This window comes from Trichoplusia ni, assembly GCF_003590095.1.
Source record: "Trichoplusia ni isolate ovarian cell line Hi5 chromosome 8 unlocalized genomic scaffold, tn1 tig00003793_group7, whole genome shotgun sequence".
Taxonomy (NCBI): Eukaryota; Metazoa; Arthropoda; class Insecta; order Lepidoptera; family Noctuidae; genus Trichoplusia; species Trichoplusia ni.
This window is the reverse complement of record NW_020799657.1, coordinates 6,287-25,884: the sequence shown is the minus strand read 5'-3', so window position 1 is coordinate 25,884 and position 19,598 is coordinate 6,287. Positions and strand designations below refer to the sequence as shown.

Below are 19,598 nucleotides of genomic sequence, written 5' to 3'. Positions count from 1 at the left end.
GGACATTACATTATGACGGGCCTGTTGGTCTAGTGGTTAGTGACCCTGACTGCTATACCGGAGGTCGTGGGTTCGATTCCCGCCCAGGACAAATGATGTGTGATGAGCATGATCATTTGTTCTGGTGTCTGGGTGTAATTTATCTATAATATGTATGTATTTAGAAATATATAAGTAAGTTTATCAGTTGTCCGGTTACCATAACACAAGCTCTGCTTAGCTTGGGATCAGATAACCGTGTGTGAGTTGTCCCAGGATTTATTTATTTATTTATTCCCAGTAAACTGGGAATGCACAGGGGAAGAAAAAATATTTAAAAATACATCATAATTTAAATATATTTCTTAAACATAAATGTACTAAATGACTTGGTTACCAACAATGAAGCTTATAACATAGATACAATAAACTTAATTACAATTTAGAGAACAATAACAATTTATCAAGAGGCTCTAACATGTATAGGTGTTTGTTTTACAAAGGCATCAAGTTTGTTTTTAAATAGTTCACTAGTGATGGGCTCTCCAATGCCACACAGGGGATTCCTTACAGCATACTTGACATATATTTCTCCATAAATCTTCTTTAATAATTCCCTTACACCTTGGGCTTGGTTATCAGTATTCATGACAAATTTCAAGCCTGATGGTGTCTCCAGGCAGTGAAGGGTGTACTTAGATGTCTTATAGTTCATAAAGCCATCTTTCGGATCCAATGGAGATATTTTAGCTACAAATGACTTGATTGAAAACAGCATTCCATACATTAGTTTTCCCTCCTGAAAAAAAAACCAAATTACAAATTTATGGTTAGCAGTGGTGTACAAAATAACAATAAAATGAAGCCCTAACATAATGCATATTGAAATAATATTGTTTTCTTCTGTACAACAATATTATTATACATAATAGAAGAGTATTTGTTCGCTGAGCAATCTATGAAGTTTATACAAAAAGCATTGTCAATTTCAGGGCTGAGAATAAATTTAATATGTTCTTAATAACTGAGTGAGTTTATTAGCAATGTTTAATGTTTGTGTGTACAATATATACCTGCTATAATCCAACTTATGAAGTTAATTAGAAATTGACCTCAACTTTATAGCTTTTCTCAAAGAAGAGTGTTAAAATTTGTTCTATACTGTAAACTTATAGTTTACTCAGAGAAAACATTAAACATTACTTATTACTCTCTACTCACTCAAAAATATTAAGAACATATTCAATTTATTCACTGCTACTTAAAATTCCTAATGGGCTTCGAACTTTTTGATAAGAGGTTTTTGCTGCTGTTAATAAACCTTATGTCTTGGATGTGCTAATCATTGCTAATCAATGAGAATAGACTCAGCATAAGATAGCGTTAAACAGCATAGAACGAATGAAAATGAATTAACAAACCTCCTCCCTCGACATTCCAGATTGTTTTGATCTATTCCATTCTCCGTAATAAAGCAATGTGCCATAGCGGTCAAAAATATATAGATTGTGTATAGTCATTGCTTTATATCACGGAAACACAAATTTCTCGAATGGTTAGAGGCGTAGTCCAAATTATCGTATTCTTGATTCTGTAAACTGCGAAAAATGACAACAAATTACGATCAACCAAAACATTGATCATAACTTGACGTTCCCAGTTGAAGTGACAAGCGGACAACTGGAAGTATATGTCTTTTTTTTTGTGACATTGCCAGTACTTGTAAGTTGGCGTCTTTTAGTCGATTTTCGAATATTTTTTATCTGTCCTTCTTGCTTGTCTAAAAGTGAACTCAGATAACGAAATATCTGAATGTCCTTTTAAAAAAATCATTCTTCATGATAGAACGTGAGAATCATGGTGCAAAAATCGTGATAATTTTAAAACAAAATTTGTGATTTCGGTGTATTTACATACCACATCAAATCTCCCCAGTGTTCAGTGCGTATAGTGATATATGGAACTCATGCCAATTCGTGTAAGTTTAGAGGTTAAAATTCTTACCTAATAGGTACCTATTATTGCAGAACAAAATCAATAAAACATAAAGCATGGATGAATACACGAGAGAACCATGCCCATGGCGTATCCTCGACGACTCTGGTGGTGCTTTTATTATGGGAGCTATCGGAGGCGGAATATTTCATTCGATAAAGGGATTCAGGAATGCGCCTGTGGGGTTCAGTAGAAAAATGGTAAGTATTTGTGTCGTTATGAATGAAGTTGCTAAAATTTTTGTTTGCTTATTGTAAATGTATTAAATGTTTACAGTATGGCAGTCTGGCAGCTATGAAGGAGCGTTCTCCTGTAGTGGGGGGTAAACTTCGCTGTTTGGGGAGGCATGTTCTCTACTATTGATTGCTCACTAGTATACTTGAGACAGAAAGAGGATCCATGGAACTCTATAATGAGTGGAGCACTCACTGGTGCATACTTGCAGCTAGAAATGGTAAACATCTATCATGAATATAAAATAATTCATACTATTTGTATTCAAGAAATATCTAATATTGAATGTAAAACTTTCCAGGTGTACCTGCAATGGCGGCAGTGCCCTAGTAGGTGGCATTCTTCTTGCACTAATAGAAGGCATAGGTATAATGTTTTCTAGGATTACAGCTGAGCAGTTCAAACCACAGCAACAATATTTGAAGACCCCTCAGTGTTAGGAGCCAAGGACAACCGCAGAGTCAAACGTTTCAGTAGATTAGATGTTAAGTATATACTGCTAGTGATTGTACAGCCTGGCTTGGCTCTTCAGAGTTACCTTTGCCTATAAAGTATAAAATTCAAGTCTTATGGTTTTGAATAAAGCTCTGAAAATGATGCTTAGTTTTAATATTGAGTTGATAGATTTTATTATTTTCTATTTCATAATTTGCTGTACATGTAAAACAATGTATCTAGATGTGGATATAACCAGTTACAGATTATCTCTGTAATTGCACAAATACTTCTTTCATAGCAATACTTTTTAAAGTATTGAACATTGACATATTTTAATAAAACAAAAGGTAGGCTGTACAATCTAAATTGAAAAACAAATCTCTTGCCAGCATGGCACTGTACATAAACCAGACTTTAGAATCATTTTTGTTTTTCTCTGAGTGAATTATTTGCATCTGTGATATTTTTCAGTCCTGTACTGATTGTTATAATTTCACTCAAAATGGTTTTATTTCCTATCCCTTTGTTATTGTGTCAACAATACTAATTTTGTTCAATGCAAAGCACAATGCAATTATTTGTCGTTATTAATTCGGTATTTCACAGAATATTACCTGCTAGAGTTACCCCAACTTGATTATTTGTTCCCATATAGTTGAGGTATCAGAGACAGTGTCAGTTTATTTGCTGATTTTGAAGATTATGTGTGCCATCTTCCAATTAGCTATCCCATACTGATCCTGTCCAAATTGTTTTACAAACAAATGATTGCAGGCAATTTTCTCTGAAATGTTTCTCGAAGATTGAATTTATTTAAAATAAAGACTTTTATAGATAACTTGTTTTATTTTTTTTGTTTGTTTTCATGCAATAAATCCTAACTACTACATTAATGGTAAATTATTTACATTTATCAATGACATTGTTTTTTTATTAGTTTTTCAATAATCTTGGGGCATCATTTCATACTTACAATAACAGAATGTGTGTAAACAATACACAACATTCCAACAGAACTATCTTTTCCTTTTTTTAGTCCTTATAAAAATTGTAAACCATCGAGATTCATTTATACTACTCACTAAAATAGTGTCAGTAATTTACAAACAATGACCTGGTATGCAAAAGAGAACAACAAATAAATAAACAAAATGGTAGTCATCTATGGTGATACCTATACAACTATAAGGGTTGTTTCCATATTAGAATTTTTCACTTAATATTTTAAAACATCTTGGGGCTTGTATAGTAGTCAAGAACATGGTGCAAGTTATGAGAAATTTGAAAACAAGGTCTGAGAATTATATCTTACATAAAAATTGTTACAATCTTTTTCAATAGTAAATGTTAAAAATACTGTTAGTTACAATAGCATCATACCAAAATATTACATGTTTCATTGGGGCAGATTAGGAAGTATGCTTGTAACAATTTTGAATCAAGGAGCTGTTAGGTTATTTTTATGGTTGTAAATTAACGGGTCTGTTTTGTGCAGCGTTATCTCCCATTTTCCGGATTTCCTTGATGACATGGGCTAAGACCTCAGGGTCCACACCTAGCTCACATAATCTAATGCATATAGACAGAGTTTCAGCGTCCAGACCGGTGCAAAGGAGCTGCGATATTTGATACATCGTTTGGAAGGCTTCCCGTGCTTGGCCAACTTGCGCGTTCTTTTCTGATGTCATTTCGATTGTCTGAAAAATATAGTTAGTTTAGACGGCGATACTTCACAATGATTATAAAAAAAGAGAAGAATAACGCCTTTACCGTGTAATAGGTTTGTAAAATCAATCTCGATAAGCAATTTGTATGAATTTAAGCAACTTTATTATTTATTTTCGGTTAAAATAACTTCGAATTTAACATCAAAACAAAATTGCGTCCGTTTCGTTATCACTGTCACTTTTCAATCACCAGCTAATGTCACTAATGTCAAATAGAGATGGTAAGCTTGCCACTGTAGAATATATCAATGTATTTATTAACTGAATTTGACCAACTGCTGATTTAATTTGCTAAAATCATTGCAAAGCGTATAAATTACAATCGATACCCACAAATAAGTGCCACTTTTTGAAAAATTACAATGACAGATATTATATTGAATTTATATCTGAAACAGTGTTAAACTATCTATTGATTGGTGCATGCCTACTTAAAATATAAATGCTTTTAAAAAACAATTTAAGCAATGCGAGCAACGCATTCAAAAATTGCCCTTCAGAAAGAACATCGTATGCATTATTTTCGATATTAGTACAAATATTCAAAACTTTCGTGGGTCAGTTGACCGATTGCAGAGAGAGAGTTGCCAGTGTAACAAAACAAAAAAACATCTATATATCAAACATAAGTGTTGCCTCACATAATAGGTTGCTACAGCATATTTAACACACCCCCTCAACACTTAATTTTTGATTGATTAACCTGCTTAAACTAATATATCTAACTTTACCTTTATGTCTAGCAACTCTAGCATAACAACATCAAAGATAACTACCCCTTTATAACACAGTGGACACACTTGCCTTAACAACATAATACACATCCAGCCCCTTAACAAAATCAGTAAAAATTAAAACAAATTCAGAAGCAACACTAATAAAATATCACCCCCTTAATGGAAAACTTATTTTAAAATCTTACTTCTAAGTTTTACATACAACTGTCCACCTAATGCTTTAGTAAACATATCTCCAAGATTATCAGAACTACTAACATAGGATAGACTTACACAACCGTCATTAATTTTCTCTATGATAAAATGATATTTTACATCAATATGCTTAAGCCTCTTATTACTGAAATTGTTTTCTGCTATTTTGATTACACTCTGGTTATCCTCATTAATCTTTACTTCCAATTTAAATCCAAAATCTAATAATAAGTTTTTTAACAAGCATGACTCAACTATACCTAAACACAGTGCTACATATTCTGCCTCAGTTGATGACAAAGATACACATAATTGCTTTTTAGTACACCAAGATATTACACAATCAAATACTTTAAATATATATCCTGAAGTAGATTTTCTGTCTTTTGTGTCACCAGCCCAATCAGCATCAACATAACCCTCCAATTTATCATTACCATTACAACCATACACCAATGACAAATCTACTGTACCTTTCACATATCTCAATACACGCTGTAAACATTTTAATAGCAACATACTAGCACAGTGCTGATATCTACTTAAGAAACCAATCGCTACACACAAATCAGGCCTTGTAGCATTAGAAGCGTACAGCAAATTTCCAATTATCTGCCTACATTTCAATTCGATTTCTTTACTTTCAGATTTTTCCCTTCTTAACAATTCAAACTTAAAATTCTGATCAATAGGTATGTTACAAGCTTTGCAATCAGACATCCCATACTTTCTTAATACTTTTAACAAATAATCCTTCTGATTTATAACAGTCTTTCCATTTTCTACATCCTGTTCAATGCTAATACCTAAATAGTTACAAGCCATACCTAAATCTTTTCATAGCAAAGTTCTTACACAATTTCTCCTTGAACTTTCTGATCTGTATGTCACTATCACTAAATATAGCAAATCATCTACCAAAAATAGCACATAAATGGAATACTCCTTACAACATTTAAAATACAAACATGGATCATTTTTGGATTTTATGAAACATCACTACACATAAAATCATTAAACTTTCTATTCCGTACTTAGGACTTTTTCTTCAATCCGTATATAGACTTATTTAATTTACCTATTCCTCCATTAGGTAGTTTCATGTACACAGGTTCATCAATGTCACCGTAAAGAAAGGCTCCTGTTACATCCATCTGGTATACTGGAAGTTTCTTTTTTACTGCTACAGCTAACAAAGTACGGAAAGAAGTCAAACTTGCAACCGGGGCATAAACTTCTGCACCATCCATATCAGTCTGCTCAAAACCCCTAGCAACTAATCGGGCCTTGTATTGAATTTCTTGGCTTGGATTTTCTTTTATCCTGTACACCCATTTACTGTTTATTACCTTTATTCCCTTTGGCACCATTGCTACTTCACTCCATGTATTATTTTCTTTCAATGTGGTAATTTCTCTGTTCATAGCTTCTATCCAATTTTCTTTGTCTTCACACTCCATGGCTTCCTTAAGGGTACTAGGTTCATTATGCATGCTTATAAAACCAACCTCATAATCATCAAACCAATTGGGTGCTTTTCTAGAGCGTGTTCTTCTACTATCATTTACTTCTTGAATTTCTTCATCCTCTATAATTTCCTCTTCTAGAAATTCCACTTCTTGCATGATATTGTCACTTACCTCACAATCCTCAAATTCTTCATTTTCTTCAGTGTTCGACACAGACTGGTATTCTTCATGTTCAAGTTTTCTTCTATATCTAAATATATACACTGTTCTTCCTGCTCTGCTTTTTCAGGTTTATCATGTTCTTCACAAATGTAACATCTCTCACTACTTCCACTGCATTTTTCCTTGGAAAATAGATCCTAAACCCTTTTGTGTACTCTCCGTAACCTACAAAAATACCTTTTTCTCCTTTTGCATCAAATTTCCTCCTTTTTTCTTTTGGTATGTGCACAAAGACTTCACTGCCAAATGTATGTAAACCATTTACATCAAACTTATTCCCTGACCATGACTCGTATGGTGTTTTTCCTTCTTCTTTGCTATGGTAAGTTCTATTTAGAGTGTACACAACTGTGTTAATCGCTTCAGCCCAGAATACTTGTCCATTCTTTTTGCATGCAACAGAGTTCTTGCTCCTTCACTAGAGTCCTCATATCTCTTTCAGCTTTCCCATTTTGCTCTGGACAATAAGGTACTGTAGTCTCATGTGTCACTCCATGCTCTGCCAATAAGGTTTTCATTTCTGCATTTACAAATTCTGTCCCATTATCACTGCGAAGTGTACAAACTGGATTATTTAATGTTTTTGCCCTCATAATAAATTCTTTAATCTTTTCAACAGTTTCCGACTTGTAAGTTAAGAAATAAATTGTCCTATAGTTTGAGAAATCATCCTTTAATAAAAGAAAGTACCTTGACCCTCCTATTGACTTTTCTTCTATTGGCCCACACAAATCAGCATGCACCAACTCACCTGTCTTACTTGTAGATCTTCTACTACTATCAAATGGTAATCTATGCTGTTTGCCTTGTACACAAGCTGTACATGTGTCAATTGGTGACTCACTAAAATCAATATTATTTTTCTTTAAAATTCGTTTCACTTCCTTATAATTTTGATGTACTAACCTCTCATGCCATTCACTTAACTCAAGTTTAGCTACATTAGCGCCAAAGATTCTGACTTAAAGTCCATTACATACAGCTTCGAACATGATTCCTTATTAGCAATAGCACACACTCTATTATCCTTGGAAAATACACACTGATCATTAGTCATACTCACTTGAAAACCATTGCATACCACACTACCTACAGAAAATAAATTAATCTTTAATTTAGGAACATGCAAAACATTGTTTATCGAGCAACTGACATATTCTTCACCATCAAATGCCATTAATTTTATTTTGCTATACCTAGAGCATTTAGGTGTCGTCCATCACCTATCATCACAACCTTAGGAGTGGATAACCTTTCATATTCACAAAATATTCCTTCTGATATGTCATATGGTGACTGGCACCGCTGTCTACCAACCATTTTTCATCTATTAAACGATCACTTGCGCTAACTGGCACTTTAGACACAAAAGCATTTTCAGTTTTCTTATTATTTTTAGTAGCTTTACATTTGTCCTTAAAATGACCTGGCTTTTGACAGTTAAAACACACATCTTTAAGCTTACAATCTTTCTTCAAATGACCTGACTTGTTACATAAAAAACATTTATATTACCTTTGTTTTTACCTTTTGACCTTTAGAAAACAATGCTACACTTTCGTCTACCTTACTGCTACTCTTATTATTTAGCCGTTCCTCTTCAACTAAGAGCCGTGCCGTTAAATTATCAACAGTCTGTTTTTCTTCTGCACATGATTCCCACGCACTAACAAAGTGAGAATACTTCGGTGGAAGTGACATGATGATTTTCGACATAGCCATCCTGTCGGTTACCGCTTCTCCCAGTCGCCTCAAGATCTGCTGCTGTTCCTGCACCTTGGAAATAAAGTCCGCGACACTCATGTCATTTTCAAATTTTAGGGCAAAGAATCGCTGCTGTTGCAGCATCAGTGACGTTTCTCCACTTTTTTCATATATACTGTGCAGCCGGTTCCATACTTCATGCGCTGTTTGACAAGTAATTACTTGATGTAGAACTGGTTCCGCCAATCTTGTCACAATTGCACTCATCGCCTTCAAATCCTTGTCTGCCGACGCCTGCTCGGCTCCGCTGACGCCTGACCGGGCTTCGCCGACACTTCATCTGGTTTTGTCGCTGCCGCTGCACTGCCATTACTGGGTTTGAGATTCGGATTCGTTACAACCTGGTATAATCCTTGTTCTCTCAAAATCACCGCCATCTGGAATCTCCAGACGCTCCAGTTCTTTGCTCCCTCCAGTCGTATTACGCCGAGCTTTTCCAGCTGATATTTCGTCTCGCAATAACAAAGCAAACCGAGTGACGCCAAAAATGCCGGCCGCCACCGCGTTCCTTCTTGCTTGTCGACACCCGACCAAGCTCCTTCCAGACGATTAATCCAAAGCCAATCTTCACCTAAATACGTTTACGGGCCTGGGCCCATAACCTGTTAGGACTTTTGGAATAAAATGCAGATGCAGAGTTAACACACAATGGATTTTTATTTAGATGAAGTTTTACAAACGCCCGACGTCCACCATGACCGATTGCAGAGAGAGAGTTGCCAGTGTAACAAAACAAAAAAACATCTATATATCAAACATAAGTGTTGCCTCACATAATAGGTTGCTACAGCATATTTAACATCAGTTTTATAATTATTTATTTAAATACAGTTTACTCATGCATTTTATCGGGGTAGCCCGACCGGACCTAATCTGAGACCGCAATCAACATATCAATTTTACTATGCATGCGTATTATCTGCACTTGAAACACGCGCGGGAAAGTTTTACAAATTTCACGACGCTCTGTATTTTCTATTTTTATATCGGTGCGTCTGCACTCCCAAAAATAGACGTTTTGTACATAGTATATTCTCCATTCTCTTGACTTGAGTACGTAAATCCTTTGCTTGTGATATAAAAAAATAGAAAATCAAAAACATTTAAAATGGTAAGTTAAACTTTTTACTATCCAGCTATTAAAAAAATAAAATACGATTGGTTCGTGTCAGTTTAATTCATTATTGTCAAAATTCTTTCACGTGGAACTATTTCTCGATGCTCCGGAGGGAAAAAAATATCTGAAATTGATAGTTTAGATTGTTACGAAGGATCGAACATGAGATCTATATGGACTAGGGTCCGTGGGTACGAGGAAGAGACGTGGGTAATTCTAGCTCTTAAATATCCATTAGTATGCGAGAAAGCGCGAACAATTTGTGCTTCTTCAGGCTTAACTTTGTAGGTCGGTTATTGCTTGTAAGCATTAGTTAAATTTAGATTTATTTTGACGTAGTTACGGCGTACACATCTGTTGGTGCAGCTTTTTGTTGGTCATCTTGCAATTATAGTTTATTGACATTCTTTCGTAAATGAAAAGTCTCAGAAAAGCTCCTCATACCACATGCTGCTTTGGTAACTGCCCTGAGTGAATGGGAAATTGTATAATAATCTAACACTGAACACCAATACTATTTACTTCCTACTATTCATTATAATTATATTATATGCCGTATCATGTTCAGTGTAGATTCTCATAAGACGCAAGTTACATAAAACTACCTAGATTACAAAGGAGCTTCTCTTGATTTTAGTTCTTATATGAAATTGATATAATTTTCTCAATACTTATTTAATTTAAATTGGAAATTATCGTAAAATACCGATAGGTAGTCCATCTACGAAATTTTCATGCGCATTTCACAGGTGCATACCCAACTGTAAAGAGTTGCGTTGGGATGGACACATTTTGCTTCCATTATTAAAATTTTCCGTCCTGTCCATTGGTTGCGGTCAAAATGTTAAATCAATAGCAGTATTCTTAAAAAAAATGTAAAGTGTCTACGGTTCATATGGCCAAAGCGAGCAATGTAGCTCTGGTATAACAATCACCATATAGTGGCCATACTAATGATATCATCGTCGGACTGGTACGCAATTTCGCATCGTCACTGTCTAAATCAGCTTTTAGTCACCCTTTAAGAAAATTCCCTAAATCGAGACCATACCTAGTAGCAAAGTGTCAATTCTTGCTCAATTTACATCCGTTAATACGAATATATTTCGCTCGCGATACATCGCTTGAGCGATTTTATTCTGAACACCAGATGATTGGCATTCATCTTGTAAGGTCTCGGGATCTTTAATTCGTGTTAAAGATTTCTAGTTTCATCCTCAGAAGGTAGCAATTTGTTTATTTTGTCACGTCTTCGTATTAGAGGTAGTCTCACTGTTGTGCAGGTGTCCTATTCAAGAGGCTTTTCAGAGCCCGTTATGTAAGAATACATTCCTTTTTCCTTTTTGTTGATTTGGGTTTGATTTTCTCTTCGCCACATATTCCTTTGTTCAATATTAATATGTAGATTTTCTTAAACAAAACTGATCATTGTGTGTGTTGTGTGCAGATCTCGCAACAAAAGAATGTTATTTGTTTGACGTTTCGCTAGAATAGAAGTACCTCGTACAATGACAACATTCTGAAATGTTTTTTTAATGTTCATTTTGACATCAAGAGGAGACTTGTGTGATTTTTTTTAAGTTTAGGTACCTGCAGCATGAAAACTTTTTGAAGCTAATAAAAAAGTTTTAAAAATGTTGGCCGTTCATAACTTTACAGGTACAAATAATGTTTCCAGTTGCAACTTGCCCCATTACTTCGTCACAGACCCTTTCTTAATTGCAAGATTGATAAAACTTTGTTTTATTTGCTCCCGAATCCTTCAAAAAGTTTTAAATTAACTGTTTTAAGTATTTTGAATATAAATTAGGAGCGGCCTCGGACAGCAGACCGTGTACACAAGTTCTTCAATACTTCTGAAAATTTGTAACTTTGAAGTTTGTACTTCAAACAAAACAGCAAAACAGACGACAGTACCTAATGTTACATGAAGGACGTACCTATTTCAGGTTGTCATGATCACTTTTGATTACTGAAGATCTATTTTTCTACAAATATCTACAATATAATATAAACATTTCACAGAATATAGGAAACATAGGTAATTTAAATAGTAAATAGTAGACCTTTAAAACCAACTTATCATGGTTAAATTTTGAATACAATTTAAGTCTGTAGCAAACTTCATGAAAATCTCTTTGACAGTTACAAGACTGGTATCAAAACATTCAAATAGACAAAGTATTTAATTATTCAAAGTTGATTTAAACTAAATACCAGAGTCTGTAACTAGGTACTAACCTAAAACTACTAGTAACTATAAACTATTAGTAACTTTGATTACTTTATAATAAACTTAGGTAAATAGGTACTACGAGAATTAGTTACTGTCCTTCGAAAAGGTGAAGGCCACCAAGACATGCCTTAAGTGCAAGTAATAAAAAATGAGTCGTCAGAAATTTAAAAAACTTCCGGCCTAATGATGGCTGAGAAATATTAGCGCAGAATTCGGGCCCGTTACTTTTAAACATGTTTAAAATCTACATCTGTAACTCTAGTACATCTATGAAGCTCTATCTGAAATGTTTCCTCCACTAATTCACCATTGCGTCGAGGGTTTAGTTACACAATTCCCTCTCCTATTGTCCCTAAAGTATTGCTTCCATCTCCAATGACCGGTCGGTTTATAATTTACTTAAGTTTTGAATGCCGACGGAAACTGACGACGTCCGGTCTCGAGGCATCGGAACGAGTAACATGGAGGGTCCAATACTCAAAGCGCACAATGGTCCCGGAGCTAAAAGGTATATGCATACTACGCTTCAATGGGAATGTTCGATTCGGTTCAACAACGACGCCACTTGTATATGACAAAGTGAAAACCTCTAGATTTGAGTGCTTTGTACAAGCAATATTTGTAAGAATGGAAATATTTGTATGAAACGTTAATTGAATAGAGTACAGTTCAATAGGATGCAGAAGTATATGATTTTATAATTATGGAGTTTTTATAAAATGATATTGCGCAATTAAATTTTCAAATTAAGTTTATGATGATTAATTTATTCGCGAAAGAGCAGTTTATTAGATCATGGAAATTTCCAAATGATTTCACAAAGTAAAATAAGTATTCCATTTGGTTAATTTGCAGGCAGATCCTGTCCAGCCCAGCTTCAGGAGTCAGGCGGTGGTGAGGGAGCCGCTGCGCCACAACCCATCCAGACACCAGCCAGCGAGGAAGTAAAAGTTGTGAGTAACATTACAACGGATAGTTTACAAGGATTGCAAGATTAAAGATTTAAAAAAAGGCGTAATTTTGTTCGAAATGTCATACGATAACAAAGACTAACAGTTATTCATACAGTAATAGGTTATTTTAGCCTTTAGATGTTCCACCTCTGCGCAAAAGCCTCTACCCTTATACGTTTAGTTACCTCCCTGATATAGAGTTTAAATAAAATGACAGCCAAAACAATATTAATACATTGAAGATGTTTTTTTTAATGTTTCTAAGATGAAGCATGTCTATATTATTTATTTGTATCCTCAGGCCGACCCCGTGATTACACCCAGCGAAACGGGAATCAAATCAGAAGAAGTAAAGGAGGCCAAACCAGCAGAAACTGTTGAAGTTAAACCAGATGTGCAAAGCGTGCCACAACCGACGCCTAATGGTATTCAGCTTGTCGAAGACAAGGCTAAAGAAACTGTAAGTTAATAGTTTTCAGGAACCGAAACACGAAAATCTTATTTTAATTTTCGCAATCAGGCTAGCGTCCAAGTTACTGTGAAGAACCAGTCAAGGTTTATTTGATGATATTTTAAATTATCAGTAAAAAGGCTTTTATGCTAATGTTACGCCGTGTAAAGGATAACAACGAAATTAATATTTTGTGATAGCAGGGTGATTGGGCTCAGAGGGAACAAGAGCTTCTGAAGAAGATTGAAGAATTAGAAAAGGTCAAAAGCGAAAGGACAGAAGACGGATTTAAACTAGAATTAAAGGTATGTAAAATTATTGTATTAGCAAATAATTCCTTGAGAACGAGAAATCAGGAAAACATATATTTGAATTCAAATACTTAGAAAATAATAAAATAAACTCTTACTGTATGCGAACCCCTGCAACTACATTTGTCAGGACTTTAAAAGAGGCGATAACCATACTTCTACATTTCTTCTGTATTAGGAAATCTCGCTTCCAGCTAGCGTAAAAAATTACATATAAGAGTGATAACATCTATCTCGGTCTATTTGAAAAATTATGTTAAATTTTTTAACTGTTAACTGTAATAGTTAACAAATTATGTTAGCAGGACGTTATTTACATTTGGAAACATTTGGCCTCGGTATCATAAAGATCGGTATTAGAAAAATGTATGTAAATTATTTTAAAACATTTGTACCAGCGGTTTTTACATTTACTTGAAATACTTAGGAATATGTTCATAGACTACTTTGTGTTCGCCACACAGGTCCGTGAAGAAGAGATCGACCTTCTCAAAGCGAGGGTCAAGAACTTGGAGACGGAACTTCAGGCTGCTTTATCAAAACCTACCGGCAAGAACCATGAGATGATTGAAAATATTAAACAGCAACACGAAGAGGTTTGTCAAAACATTTTGCTAACACAACACATTTATGGTGAATACTTTAGGAAATTGGTCAAATTTTATTTACGTCATTCTGAATTCCTGCACTTTATTTTTTCTCACTCTATTTATCAACATTTTAAACTGATAGAACATAAATTCGGATTCAGAATAAAATAAAGCTTTTAGCTGTAAATTCGCGCGAATGTCATTGTTATGTAGTACAAACGTAAAATAAAGCCAACTATTCAAGCTTTCCGTAAATCAGGATCCATTGATTTATGTATTGAGCATGTGTGCGTTGCCAATTGAAAATTATTTTGTTGGTTGTATATTTATTATACAATATTTGAAGTTTATGTAAATTACGCAGTTTTGGGGCTAAACCCAAAACTAACTGCACAAGTTGATCGAGGTTAAACTACGCTTGATACAGACGGTCGGTGGATGGGTGACGATCTATGTCAACGAGTTCCTCTGTGTCACGGAAAGTACGATATATTGTTGTTTCCCGCCGTTATTAACAAATCTTTGACCACCATACTTGTTACCGTTAGTCAGAAGCTAGAAAGTTTGACCAGTCTTACAAAGGGTTATCGTGTAGCCCAGGTAACTAGGTTGAGGCGGTCGAGGGTAGTTGATCCTTGTAAAATACTGGTACTTAACTGCATCCGGTTAGTCTGGAAGCCGACATCAACATAGTCGAGAAAAGGCTAGGATGAGATGATTCAATATTTTAAAGACTATTTTAAGCTCATGTAATATATGTATGCCATTCCAGTTGCTAAGCAAGGCTCGTGGAATGATCTTCGATAAGACTAAGATGGTGAAGAATCAGGAACTGCAGATTGAAGCTCTGACCACGCAAGTGCAGTCACTCAAGGACATCAACGTGATCACTAAAGATCTGCTGGAAATTAGGAACTCTGAAGTCAAAGCTATGGAGGTAAATCAGCGAAATGTCATTAAGTAGTTGTGCTGCTTTAATTCATTTTTAAGGATTTTTCAAATAAAAATTTAAAGCTATAGTGCCACGGCAATCTGTGTCGGTAGATAGTCAGTAAGTGCATTCTAGATTTAGAGAACGTTTACATTCACGAAGTTTGGTAAGCAGTCAGTGAAGTTCACTTCACTGTCTGCACAGATAGCTGAGTGGTTGTGGTCATCCGCCAAATCACGATGTGTCGCGAGTTCGATCGCTGTGTAGGACAAGCATTTGTGTGATCCACGACTGCTTGTCCATAGTCTGGGTGTCTCTGTGCATGTGACTTGAATGTTTGTGGAATCCCCCGGGACACAAGGATTCAATTCCTGGAATGTTTCCTAAATTGTAGGATCGTCTCCAAGCGATGGGAAGCTCGCTTCAAGGCGGAGAAGGACAGGTACGGGCTCGTGCTGCAGCGAGCGCAGACCAGCACCACACTCAACGATGACTTGAAGAAGGAGTATGAAACACAACTCGCCATCTTTAAGGTCAGTGCTAATGGCTGCTGTTATTCTTGATACAACTGTCCCAACCCCTCCAGTCAGATAATACGCAAATGATGGAAATGACATTGCGTTTCGATAAATTACGTGACTTTGATCTGTCATCTCCATATTCTCCATACGCGTAGTACAAGTATTTACGTGATCCACGAATGCTGGTTCTGAGTCTAGGTGTATTTGCATGAGATTTGAATGTTTCAAGTACCCCTGCGACATAAGAGTTAATGTCCTTAATGTCTCCCACATTGTTAAAAAAAAACAATCTGTTTAGAATGCTTCTATCCAAGACATCCAAAAAACCTTCTTGGACAACGTTTGTCTTTAACAGGAATTGAGACAGAAGTACGACAGCGAGTGCAAGCATTGGTCGCAGAAAACGCCAAGCTTAAAGAGTTAGCGGATTACAAAGCAAAGAACAACACCGCCGCGGGGGCCGGCACCTCGGGGTGAAGCCGCAGTCTGTCGCAGTATCAGCCATACCGAATATCAAATCATCCATATCATCATAACAAACTTCATTAACTCGCATTTTATAGCTGTAATCTGAATTCGATTTAAACCTATTTTAATTTAAACTCCTTTTACTATCGATAAAGTATTCTTTATCATCTTTTGCCCTTGCAAAGATTATCAATTTTTTTACGTGAAAAGTTTATCGATCATGTTTCACAATAACATCTACAGATGCTTTGTAACACGATGTGTTAGATTCTCTACATTATTTTCCTCATTTTGAACCTATTAAGCGGAAGGTACTTAATTTTCTCTGATGGAGGGTAGAGGCTATGAACGCTATCTGCAATCAATATGATATTTAAAGCAACACTTATTTGGTTATAATCGTGTGAGTAAATGCCAATACATATGTAGTGCGCTGTCTTACTTCCTCACTACAACATCTCCGAAGTTATCGAATATACTGGTATCATTCGGGGACTCACTCTATTTGTATCCCAAACGGTCCTAACCTGTTGGTTGTAAACCATTTAAATTTATTTTTGTTGTAGATCATGCATTGTCCGTTGTGTTGTTTTTTTATTGTTTTTTCTTTACTGTGGCGAGTGGCTTTTCTAGTCGTTTATAATAAAGGAAGGTTAACACTTTTAATTAAGCCTTTTTATACAGTTTTGTTTTATTACTCTGATGTAAAGGACGTATGGTACGCGAGTTATTCATATTTGTATTTTTAATGTACGAGTATCTGGTCGTAAATACACATAAATGATATGTCCGAAGCTACGTTAACATGTATTTGAACTTTAAGCTTAATTTGACTTAACAAATCAGTATGAGATTTTCTTCTATCAATAAAGTATTTTTTTATTTTCATATTACTTTAAACTACCTTTTTGAGTAAAACTAGGGTTTTGTGGAAGCACGACTCTACAAATCGTAAAGTTTTCTCGATTTTAATGGAACGTCTTGTTATGATCAAAAATAAAGGGTCGAGTTTTCAATTTCCAGATAACTTTTATCAGCCGAATATTTGACGATTTTGTTTAAAAATTTGTCAAACCGCCATATTAATTTCTCAGAGAACAGGACGTTGTTGATTGAACAATTGGCCCTTAGCACAACTTTTTGTCATTTGAAGTTCCAATCAGTTGACCCCAGAACATAAGTCGACAAAAGAATAGTAAATATGTCGCTTAATGAGCGCCATTCATGAGTTAAGAACACTTGCTTCTTACGACATTGGCTGCCATTACCATCACAAGCAATCCTAACTAAATTATCTGCTTTCTGGACTTGTCATTTGATGAATAATATCTCGGCCAAGGACACAATCATTATGCCATTAAGTTTTTTTTATTGTATTCTATTAAATCTATGGTTCATAAACTTTTTATTAATGATATCAAGTGCCATAAACAAAGTGTTGGCACATAAAGACTGTTTCGAAAGCTTGGCGCATTTTTCATACATTTTTGTAAGTTATAGTATGCATATTATGTATGATTAAAAAAGTAGCTACGTATAATATTTGTAATAAACAAATTGAATTAATTGTACTATTATTTTATTTTATTTGTTTTAATCTGTTTTAAACTCGTAGTTGTGACTAATTCACTTGTTTTGCTTAAAATATAAAAATTTTACTAAAATGCCTTTTATGCAATTTTAAAATTACACCTAAGGTTTTTGTAATTAGTTGGAATTAGTTGGTAAACAAACCTGATTGAAGGTTGTTTTTGCCACAGGAATGTGTACTGGAGCTGAAAATACGCATTCATTTGCCGATGCGAAGATGCTTACAGTTATGTCGTAAGCCTCGCAAGACATCCTCCTGAATACACATTGTTTATGTACAAAACGCAAAATAATGCTCAAAAACATAGCTCCGCTGAGACGTTTCCACCAGAGCTGCGCTGACAGAGGAGGAGCATAGCGATTATAGCGATTTTATTGGTTCTATAATAACTCCCATCGCTACGCATTTTCGCACACCTCTTGGTGAAGCGCAGCCTAAATGCCAGAAAGAATGTACGAGCCGAAATAAATTTGAGAGAACGAAATTATTCTTTTCCAGAATATTCGCTATTCATTGTACTTAATTAGCAAGGGAAAAGTGGTTTAAGATTAATCATTCACGTATCTTATATTGCCAAATAAAAGGTGGCAAGTAAAAATTGGAAGAAAACCTTTTGGCATTTTGCCCAAAACTAAGAACTCGACGGATTACATGGTGAACTAAAAGTAAATGTGTAGTAGCCGAATGTTGTACTGAACAGGTAGGTTATAAGTCTTACGTAAATGGCACTTATATTAGGTATACGTAGATGTATATAGTTTAGGAAACACGTGGCAAATAAAATTGGTTCTTTAACATTAGAGCCAAACTTAGAAGAGCAACCTTTTGCCAACTTTTAGTGATAATTGAATTGGCTTGGAACTCGAACTTCTCTCAGTAAACATTTCTGATGAGAGCCAAAGAGCGCGTCAATACCTTTTCTTGGTTTTCACGTATCGTAATATAAACTAAAAACGAGTATATTTGCAAATAGAAAAGTTAGTTGCATAAGTTAGTGGAAAAAGTAATGATAAAGTAGTTTGATTAAGAGTCGGATTTGTGACTGAGGGTTCCGTAAAATAGGCTAAAAAAACAAGCGGCTAATGGGTAACCGGTACTAAATTTTCATTTCTTGTTTTATAGCGGAAACCGAAATACAAAATGTGTGAAAATTTCAACTGGCTAGATTCATCACGGTTCATGAGATACAACTAGTGATAGACGGACGATCAGACGGACAAACAGCTTAGCCTTAGTAATGGGGCTCGTGGAAATCCCGATTGTCTCGATATCACGGTTCATGAGATAGAGCCTAGTAACAGGAAGGCAGACGGACGGTCAGAAAAAAAAAATAGCGACTCTTAGCAGTAGAGCCTGTTGTAACCCTTTAGGTACGGAATCCCATTAAATGAACCTTTGTTTATATTAAGTAGGTCAGTAAAATAAACATTAAAATGCGTATTCCAGAATAGTATGAAGGTAGATGAAAAAGCAGAAAAATCCGCGATGACTCCTCGGTCTGCCGGACCTTAAGGGACTAGACGCAGAGAACATAAATAGGAAATAATAAATATTAACAAATATCATACTAATATATGATTATAAACGCAAAAGTTTGTGTGTATGTATGTTCGTTCCTCTTTCACGGAAAAACGATTGAACGGATTTAGACACAACTTGGTCCACAGAT

The 19,598-nt window shown here is 35.2% G+C and overlaps 2 protein-coding genes, 1 long non-coding RNA gene and 1 pseudogene across 3 annotated transcripts; 2 read left to right on the top strand and 2 right to left on the bottom strand.

Moving 5' to 3' along the window:
• Positions 1 to 320: 320 nt before the first annotated feature.
• Positions 321 to 1,658, bottom strand: LOC113506277 (trafficking protein particle complex subunit 1-like). Its single transcript, XM_026889122.1, has 2 exons — positions 1,401 to 1,658; positions 321 to 778 (listed from the first exon to the last, which is right to left on the bottom strand). Exons 1-2 carry the CDS (start codon positions 1,497 to 1,499, stop codon positions 443 to 445), a joined length of 435 nt encoding a protein of 144 aa, XP_026744923.1. The 5' UTR covers positions 1,500 to 1,658; the 3' UTR covers positions 321 to 442.
• Positions 1,659 to 1,734: 76 nt separating this feature from the next.
• LOC113506276 (mitochondrial import inner membrane translocase subunit Tim17-B-like) lies at positions 1,735 to 2,805 on the top strand. The gene is given in 9 exon segments (XM_026889121.1): positions 1,735 to 1,920; positions 2,007 to 2,174; positions 2,251 to 2,298; positions 2,300 to 2,405; positions 2,408 to 2,428; positions 2,510 to 2,521; positions 2,524 to 2,619; positions 2,622 to 2,650; positions 2,653 to 2,805. Coding segments are annotated over 8 exon segments (489 nt in total). The 5' UTR covers positions 1,735 to 1,920; positions 2,007 to 2,030; the 3' UTR covers positions 2,686 to 2,805.
• Positions 2,806 to 3,596: 791 nt separating this feature from the next.
• On the bottom strand, positions 3,597 to 4,568 carry LOC113506279. Its single transcript, XR_003401712.1, has 2 exons — positions 4,417 to 4,568; positions 3,597 to 4,343 (listed from the first exon to the last, which is right to left on the bottom strand). It is a non-coding gene; the product is annotated as an uncharacterized LOC113506279 (long non-coding RNA).
• Positions 4,569 to 12,988: 8,420 nt separating this feature from the next.
• On the top strand, positions 12,989 to 16,582 carry LOC113506278 (annotated as a pseudogene).
• Positions 16,583 to 19,598: the final 3,016 nt, after the last annotated feature.

What these genes read in the sequence shown, in the direction of transcription:
- LOC113506277 (XM_026889122.1), bottom strand. Translation starts at nt 1,499, where the DNA reads ATGACTATACACAATCTATATATTTTTGACCGCTATGGCACATTGCTT. An exon ending in CTGGAATGTCGAGGGAGGAG is followed by an intron (nt 779 to 1,400) that starts GTTTGTTAATTC and finishes TTTTTTTTTCAG; the next exon opens with GAGGGAAAACTAATGTATGG.